This window comes from Rhipicephalus sanguineus, chromosome 7, assembly GCF_013339695.2.
Source record: "Rhipicephalus sanguineus isolate Rsan-2018 chromosome 7, BIME_Rsan_1.4, whole genome shotgun sequence".
Lineage (NCBI taxonomy): Eukaryota > Metazoa > Arthropoda > Arachnida > Ixodida > Ixodidae > Rhipicephalus > Rhipicephalus sanguineus.
The window spans coordinates 131,370,806-131,380,445 of NC_051182.1; the positions used below are offsets into that span (position 1 = coordinate 131,370,806).

At 48.0% G+C, this 9,640-nt stretch overlaps 1 protein-coding gene across 1 annotated transcript; it reads left to right on the forward strand.

Annotated features, from left to right (window-relative positions):
- The first annotated feature begins 8,825 nt into the window (after positions 1-8,825).
- On the forward strand, positions 8,826-9,290 carry LOC119399043 (ankyrin repeat and SAM domain-containing protein 4B-like). Its single transcript, XM_037665858.1, has one exon. It carries the CDS (start codon positions 8,826-8,828, stop codon positions 9,288-9,290), a length of 465 nt encoding a protein of 154 aa, XP_037521786.1.
- Positions 9,291-9,640: the final 350 nt, after the last annotated feature.

The following is a 9,640-nucleotide window of genomic DNA, read 5'->3' on the forward strand; positions in this document are numbered from 1 at the left end:
CCACGGATTAGGCCTTTGCAGCAAGCAAGGTGGGGAGGAATGAAACAGCTCACCGGTTGTGAAGCAAAAGACGAACACTTTAGAAGGTCCTGAAGACAGGCCTGGTCTGGGGAGCAGCAGAGAATGCCGCCACGTCCGAAGTGTCGGACCTCAGTGATCTGCAGAAAATGTGGGGTCACCTTGTGAAGCTCAGACTGGATGGCCTTGGGGTTCTTCATGCGAATAACTCCACCATTCGTAGGAACCAGAGCAATAGGGACGGCATTGATGCCTCCACGCAAGAAGAGGTCCAAGGGTACATCCTGAGAGGGGATTGAAGCAGACCAGAGGGAAGCCCTCTGGCCCGGAGATGAGACAGACATCAAAAAAGGAAAGAAATCACACTTAAAAGCGTTAGAAAATTTTACTGGAAATTAAACAGATAAAAAGAACAGTAACCGCCGGTATCAAGACCAAAGAAAATTCCCGCAAGTAGCTTCACCACAAGAAGAGGACAGCAGCAGCAGTCGAACGTTCCGACTGGCAGCAGTTTCTACCCGTGGCTCGTGCTACCAACCGTGTCGCGCTCCAACTGCTCGAGCCGCCCCGTCACGGGCCACACAATCCACATCATCACACAGGGTAATGTGCGACACTCGAGCTGAGCCACTACAGGGACACTTTACTGCTCTGGCAGTAAGCTGTCCGTAGCACTGTGAATCGCTTACTTTTCGGTCTAAACAGTCAGGTTAATTTACGAATGTTGAAAAGTTTCAAAACGTTTATGGAAATGTATCATACACATGTTGGTGAACCATGCGGTAGGTATTTGTCCGTGGTGGCCCTTTAGTATTCCTTAAATGAAAGTGTGCACGCATTATTCCTCAAGGGACCTTCCTTTCCCCAAATAAAGGAAACCAGTTTTGTTAAAGAACATTTTGCCAGTCTATACTGGTTGAACGTTTTTCCTTGGTGTCCCCTTTAATGGATTCCCACCGGCAGCATTCCTGACTCGTAGAACGTTATTTGTTTGGGCGGTGCAAACATGATTTTGATTGCTAATGCAATGTTAGATCTTAAATAATTCAGAAGCCCTTCCCTTATCGGGGAAATGGCGACAAGCGAAGCTCGGCGTGGACGTGCCCGACCTACTGCTCTTCTTTCTTTCTTTCTTTCTTTCTTTCTTTCTTTCTTTCTTTCTTTCTTTCTTTCTTTCTTTCTTTCTTTCTTTCTTTCTTTCTTTCTTTCTTTCTTTCATTTCTTCCTCTCTTTCTTTCTTTCTTTCCTTATTTCTTTCCTTCTTTCTTTCTTTCTTTCTTTCTTTCTTTCTTTCCTTCTTTCTTTCCTTCTTTCTTTCTTTCTTTCCTTCTTTCTTTCTTTCTTTGCTTCTTTGTTTCTTTCTTCCTTTCTTTCCTTCCTTCTTTCTTTATTTCTTTCCTTCCTTCTTTCTTTCCTCTTTCTTTCCTTCTTTCTTTCTTTCCTTCCTTCTTTCTTATTTCTTTCCTTCCTTCTTTCTTCCTTCTTGTCTTTCCTTCTTTCTTTCTTTCTTTCCTTCTTTCTTTCCTTCCTTTTCTTTCCTTCTTTCTTTCTTTCCTTCTTTCTTTCCTTCTTTCCTTCTCTCTTTCTTTCTTACTTTCTTTCTTCCTTTCCTTCTTTCTTTCTTTCTTTCTTTCTTCCTTTCTTTCCTTCTTTCTTTCTTTCTTTCTTTCCTTCTTTCTTTCTTTCTTTCCTTCTTTCTTTCTTTCCTTCTTGCTTTCCTTCTTTCCTTCTTTGTTTGTTTCTTTCTTTCTTTGTAGGTGGCGGCCATCCGCGGAACGCTGATTTCGGGCTGAATCGGCGTGGCATCTTTCATGTTCTTTCCAGCGTTCGTCAACCTGTAGAACGGCCCAACGAAATGACCATCACGCGATCACGGAAATGCGGTTTAGGAATTCAGTTGTCTCGATGACGGAATTTTCCTGAAATGTGTAATTCCTGATGTCGACCTCATGAGTCCAGCAGATCGCCTTGAGTCCGCCAACACGAAATATTTCAGTGAAGCGCGCGTGGCAGTTGTACTGCTTCCCAATTGTTTTTTGCATCGTCGGTAGAATGCGTTCGTGCGCTTCAGTTCATTTCACACTGGGCAAAGCCTCGGTCCCCCGGTCCGAAAGCAGTGTTCAAGACGCTCGCTTTCGGACCGGGGTACCCTGGTTGAAACCCCAGGCCCGCGAAAGAAAATTGATTTTGCTTTAGTTATTATTTCGTTGGTGTGCACCAGCTGTGGGTGAGAAGCGTCTTTTGGAACACCATCAATAGCTACACAAAGTCAGTCAATACAAGATTCGCTGAATATAACGGTCATCTACCACGAGAACCAGTAAGTTAGCTTGCTTCGTTGTTCATTGTTAGCTAGTGCGAAATGCTACTGCCGGTAATTGGTGATGGCGGCCACTGATCGGGAAAGGACGTTCCAGTCGGGAGATGTTCTGGGAATATTTTAATCGCTGCATGTTTTCGTTACACATGACGCGACACCAACACTATTGGAATGATAACAAAACTCTCAAGGTCCCTTATGTATTCGCCTAAGACGGCTCGAAGGCGAAAGCCATCTTCTCTTTTTTTTTTCTTCTTAGTCGATGTACTGATCGTTCCTTGCCCCTCTCCGAAAGTTTTTCTGCACCTAACGTTGTTTTGCATTGCCTCCAGGATCGGAGGCATTGCAAGCTTTCTGCACTTCACCTGGTTTTGCACTACCTGCGTGATCGGCCCACTTTTGACCGAGCCATGATATCATGCGGTGACGTCATCGTGTGATGTCATGAGCATGTCACTAATTTTGCCGATCTGTGACGTCGTGATGGCCTCACCACATGACGCCATCACGACGTCACCGTACGAGAACGTGATGACGTGACGGTGACGTCATAACCACGGGATGACGTCGTATGATGACGTCACCACGTGATGATTTTTTTTGCATCACTCGCGTTGACGCCGCCGGCGGTCAATTTTCGTTGTTTGATCGGGCATCTAAGGCTTTCGCTTTAGCATAAATAAAAGGGCGCCTCGTTTCAGTTCGGTCACAACGTGCCCTTGAGCACACCGTAGCGCACCTGGCCACCGGAGTGGTAAATCACAAAAAAAAGAAAGAAAACTGACTCTGGAGAGCCCTTTCTCCTCTCCACTCCCTTCCAAAACCCGAAACACTGTATGACTGACCCAATTGGGCGGGCCATCATTGCTTCGCTTCTCTACGGCGTCTCCGAAAACGGTAATCGCCTAACTTGGGTGCGCGTGCTCGGCTTGTTAAGATGATTACCGTGACTCGAAGGGCGCGGGGTAAAGAGGGGGGTGGGGGGTGGAATGGGGTTGCATCACCCGACCATACTGGTATATGCGTTCTCCTCATGCCTCTACGAATTAAGGCAGGTGAGCCGACGGGGCAGATTCCCTGGTTCTTTATCTGTATGCTGGCGTCGATCTCTGCTTTATCATACTTCAGGTTGTTTTTTTTTTGTACTTTACCGTAGTCAGCGTTGTAAAAGCTTACGTATGTGGCACGTGCCATATTGATAAGGCGTAACGGGAGACCCCCCACTAGGTTTAAGTTCCCGAGGCTACCGTGTATGAGCCGTTGCAATGGTGGTGCCTTTCCCGCGCGAACGTTTCGTTGAGTCTTGTCGTTAGCGTTCTTAGTCTTCATGAACCTAGATATGTACGTGATCGCGTTTGCGTCTTCCAACCCAGCGAAATTGAAGTTTATTTCTTAGGCCTATATAAACCGTGAGGCGTGTGAAAAAAAAAAAAAACACCACCATTCGAATCCACGGCTAGTGGCTAGTTGGTATCCATAAAACAAAATCGTTAAAAAGGAAAGCGAAATAGAGGGGTGGCCTAAATACACGTGCCTAATACTAAGCAGGTAAATGAACTACAGACGTAACAAGAGTACACATTGAGGACGCAGTGTATTAACTACTATGTATTATTTTTAACAAGCAAACGATCGTTGTTATTTACTGTTGCGGATGCAGCTCGAACATGTTAGTCAAGCGATTGTAGTGCACCTTTATGGACAGCTGTTAGCGATCAATAGTTCATTTTTCGAGTCGTATAATAGCCGACTGGCTGCCGGTACAAGCATTCCTGTATTGTACGTGATCACAATGTAGAAATGAATCTTCTTCTTAACGTAATGGTATGTGTTACCGATGGCACCAGGTCCAGAATTTCGAGGCCAATTTCAGTGTGAAGCACTAAAATCGGTTGCCCCGACATTCATGTTTGCTAAGTGCAGTTGAGGACGCTGTATATCAGCTCAGAATTTAATTACAGTTAAACAATTGAGCCACAGCACTTCACAGTAGTAGAATGTTACAGAGGGAACATTAGAAATCATCGACGGCCACACAACAAAACTCACAGCGATGGAGTCCGCAACGCTATACAGACTCCAAACAGGCTCATACATAAGCCTACATATAGTCTACACATAGTGCACCCCACAGCATGCAGGGATATAGACGTACTGTGCGGGGCAACAGCCACACTATGTCATGTAACCTGGGAGTGTACGGCACACACCTTCACCACACATATCAGAAACCTAAATGAACGCCAATGGGAGGTGCTGCTGTCCAGCTCTAGACAGAGAGGTCCAAGTTCTCGTCACCAACCGAGCCATCTTCCTAAGCAGACCCAAAAAAATACTGGAATAGTAGTAGTATGTGGGGTTTTATGTGCCAAAACCATGATATGATTATGAGACACACCGTAGTGGAGGGCTCCGGTAGTTTGAGCCATCTGGTGTTCTTTAACGTGCACTGACATCGCACAGTACATGGACCTCCAGCAGTCTGCCTCCATCGAAATGCGACGGCCGCAGCCGGGATCGAACCCGCGACTTCCGGGTCAGCAGGCGAGCACCATAACCACAATAGACCATCGGGGCTTGGGCCAAGACCGTATAGGATAGCCTCCAACGGGCCACGAGGAATATCTCAAAGAACACATTTTTTTGCTCTCTCTTTCTTGAGCTTTAAAGCTCGCGGACTTGTCAGTGCTACAACTGTGCGTCGATTATACGGTGCCCCTCCCCAACTCCCGCGTGCTTACCCAGTTGGCGGCCACCGGCTCCGGTCTATCACATTTCGCTGGCTCCCTCTGCCAACGGAGAATCGGGTAATGAAGAGCGATTTCTCCGGCAGCTCTCTTTAACGATCCGCGTCGGTAAAGCCAGACAACGTATCTCGTTAGCCGTGGGAACGCTCGCGCCACGAGGAAGTGAGCAGCGTCTTCGATGTCGCTCGATAACTTGATGTGCCGCGGCCGCTACAAAAGCAAGCTGCATGGATCGAAGAGGCGCCCATTGCAGGCTAGAGATAGCAAATTACGGCAGCGAACGATTTGAGGAGACCGACCACTGGGTGGTCGGGCGCGGCAGGTACGTCCATCCATCCCTCCCAGCCAACCCGACGCGATAATTGTAGTAATGATAGTAATACGGCCCTTTGCAGGTTATACAGCACACGCTGTGAAAACGCACTTTCGACACGATGCGATGGGCGGAGGAGATGGTGTACCCGCCAGATGACCAGGTGGGTATGAAGGGGGTGGGGGTACCCAGAGTTTGTTTGCTGCGCGCCTGTCTCGTGGTGTTAGGGAATGCTGGCAAGGTTTTTCTATGATAGGCGTGGTCAGCTTATCGTCGTCATCGGCGCTCGGTGCCCGTAGGGCGCGATTCAAGCGTGGGACAGGAGGCGATAAGTTGTGTTCGCGCGACGCAACACCCTACAAGACATGGGTGCAGCGGGATTTGTACTCTAACAGGTCTACCCGTGACGCAGTTGAGCAGTGTCCTTGTCCGTCGGCCAAACTGCATCGATAATCTTGAGCTCCCTTGATGAAACGTTACATTGATGGCTATTGGTGGCGTGGCGTCGATGGGCCATGTTTTTCTATCACATCGTTTGCATGTAGGGAAATTAAAACACGACACGCCTGAGGAGTTGACCGATTGACCCTCGGACGAACCCATACTGAGAGCCGACGTATTGACCAACAAATTAATTGATTGATTGATTGATTGATTGATTGATTGATTGATTGATTGATTGATTGATTGATTGATTGACTGACTGACTGACTGACTGACTGACTGACTGACTGACTGACTGACTGACTGACTGACTGACTGACTGACTGACTGACTGACTGACTGACTGACTGACTGACTGACTGACGTAAACCCCAACAACTGTTATATTCATTGACTGACGACCTGACCGACCGACCGATCGTAGTGTTCGGAAATCTAGTATATTTCCGCACTCGGATATTTCATCCCACATAGATAGAATTGGGTGTGGGTACATTTATGGCCAGAAAACCAACGAGGGATTTCCTTTGGGAGTTGCGCAGGCGATACCTAAGCATATAGTTTAGCCTTTTAAAACTGCATCGTTGGGGTCCTCCCTGGAACAGTGGCACTGGCACGGCGTCTTTCGTCTTCTATGCAACGTTTGTGAGCGTCAGTGACGGCCCAACGCAAGGCCCATCCCTGAATAAGCGAAACGCGCACTTTCCCATGAAATTTTTCGCTAAGTCGGAATTTTCCTGATGCGTATACAATTCGCCATCTCGGATTTACATGTTCCTCACCTTCACTGAAGCTGTTCTGCTTTTACATTTTTAACTGCGGAGCAGTTTGAGCGACCGCCCCGTCGCAGTCTCGTGTCTCGCGTTAGCGTCACGCAGCCCACGTTTCATACACATTTGAGCAGGCGGCTTCACATTTGTAACGCCAGCGCGCGCTTACCCGTGAACGCCAGCATCGCCGAAGCACTAATTCGTCCGAGCCGGCGATGCGACAGCGAAACGCAAGCAGCGTGAGTTAGACACAGAGCTACGGAAGAGAGAAGCGGAGGCGCAACGTCTCATTTTGACGCACCGCGCTCGGAGCAGCAAACAGTATAAAAACAGCAGAAAGGAGACCATGGAACAGAAAATGGATAATGGCAAAGCAAATCAGATAACCAGAAGAAAAAAAAATACAGAAAAGGATAGAAAAATATCGCATAATCAGACGAAAAGAACGGAAAAGATCAGAAAAGAGTAGATGAACAGAAGATAAACAGGAAGGAAACAACGGGTGCGTCAATGCTCTACAGTTCGTACAACCAGAGTCCTTCAATACTTGAAGTATTCAAGGACTCTGGCACAACTTTCACGTGGCGTGGAACTGGCTTTGATTTTTTTTCTATCGCCTGTACAACACAGTCATATGGTTCAGATATCTTCAGTATCTGCAAGCCTAGGTGTGTAGTGGAGTAAGACACTTACCTTACGAGCGCGGGGCCCTGGGTTCGATTCCCAACACCGCCAGGAAAATTTGTATTTATGCACTTTCTCTCTTCATAGCGATTCGTCTTACGTGAAACAGGCACATATACACCCTTCTCGATATCAATAAAATTTGAATGAGAATGCATTTTTGGGAAAGAAAGACCGGATTTACATGTCGTAGGAAGGGCTTTTATGCCACCTTTCGACAACGCCTTCAACGAAAGTGTTCTGCTTTTGCTTTTTTTTTGTATCGCCGATACAACGCAGTCATGTGGTTCACATATATTCATTTTTATCAACGATAGGTAAGCCTCTATACTTTATGTTGTATACTTCAATTTCGGAACATTTCGTCGCCCTTTTGTTAAAGTTTATGTGAGTGCGCTTATGTAAAAACGTAAGCCTTCGCAAATTTAGGATTTCCCGATTTTTCAATGTTTCGTCCCATTTCGACCAAACGAATTTTGGGATAATTTCTGACCACACAACCAGGACATCATACTTTGTCAGCCCCATTTACCAGCCGAATAATTGGGACGCCTTTCGTACAACGGATTGGAAGATTTCTAGATGCACACGATATGACAATACTCAAACTTGGGCAAGTTGGTTGTACTTCATGATTGAATGGAGGCGCACCCACGCGCAAACAAAGAGAATGACCACGAATACACAGTGCTGACTCATTACTGAATCAGGCTTCGGACGGCGCTGTGTATTCGTGGTTTTGCTTTGTCTGTGTTTGGGTTCATGGCCGTTCAATGATGAAAAATATAGTATAAACTGGAGATACAAAGTACAGGCTGTTGCGCGCAATACGTGGTACATGCGACGTACAGTCTCGAGCAATATGGAACACAGAAAGTAGCTTTCAAAGGTCATAACAGCTAAACGCAGTTCGTAAGCGCAAAAGTGCTCATAACACTAAATGCTCAAGCGGAAAGGCATCCCTTACAAAGCATTGCGCCACATCCATATCCGTACATTACAAGTAACCGCTGATTAAACAAGACATTGGGGTTCCCTCTCTTATTACCCACGATTGTGCACTGCTGGAAACCTTCTTTGAAGCTTGTTCAATCTCTTGTTTATCCGAGAGATCACGCGGTTTTTAGGCGTGGTATGAACAATAAACCTGGTAATGTAAACGATCAATACGTAGTACACGCGACTTTGTGAAGTACGCGTGCTTTGAGTTCGTTCTTGTGTCTTTGCGTGGTGCTTAAAACGACTCTGCCGACCTGCAACTCAATTTGACGCAGGTTCGGACCCTGGACAACAATGGCAAGAAGTCGATCCGGTCGCTGACGGGCTTCCAGCGCGACGCCGAGGTCGTCCTCATGCCCAAGGGCACGGCCTAGGAGCCCGTGCTCTCCTCGGCCTCGCGGCTGGGTCTTCCGGACTCCCTCAAGAACGGCTCAACACCGACCGACCTCTCGCGGGCTGTCAGCAAACCGGACCTGGGCGCGCACGCGGACTCCGGTCTTGACGCGGAAGAGCCGACCGCGGATTTGAACATGTTCGAGCGTCCGGGCTCCGGCTGCGTCGCGTTCCTCAACTCCATCTTGGGCAGCCTTCTGTCCTTGCCGTCGTGTCCCATCGACGACGATGAGACGGGCAGCATCGCCTTGCCCTGCGGGAGCGTGGTCGACTCTATCGGCTCTACGGGCAGCCTGGCCCAGAGGCCGAGCGTCCTGCCCTGGGAAGATGTGTACTACGAGGAAGACGAAGAGGACGAGGAGGAAGACGGCAGCGGGACCCCGCCTGTGATTGTGGTGTTCCTGTCGGCCCACGGACTGGCCGAGTACGCGTACCTCTTCTCAAGGGAGAAGGTGGACCTGGACGCCCTGACGCTTTCGGGCGAGGAAGGCTTCATGAACATGGGTGTGCAGCTGGGACCTCATAATATGCTGCTCAGGACGGTCAGGCTGAGACGGGTCACTTTCCAGGACCCCGGAGAAGTGGCCGACACGAGGCTGTAGAGGTCGAGGTCGTCGTGTTCCTGAGCGCCCAGTAGAAGACCCGAGAGACACGTCTTGAAGAAGAGTTGCTTCTCGTCGTCTCTCGTGTGGCGCGTGATCGCTGTACGTGTCTGTGATGTGTGTCAGCTTTCGAGAGGGGTTCCGAACCACTGGATTATAAAAGGCTAACTAACAACCGTTTTTTTTTTCACTGTTCTGTATTCGAAGCGACTTGGAAACGAACTCATTTTTTTTTTAGTTTCCAGGAAACCGCCAAGGACTGCAGAAGATGTGTTCTGTTGGTACGAACTGCCGCGTGTTTGTGGAATGCAACTTGCGGCCAGCGATGCATCTTGGTGATGAACTGTAGA

Excerpts from the sequence above, each read along its gene's own strand:
- LOC119399043 (XM_037665858.1), top strand. The coding sequence starts at position 8,826 with ATGTTCGAGCGTCCGGGCTCCGGCTGCGTCGCGTTCCTCAACTCCATC.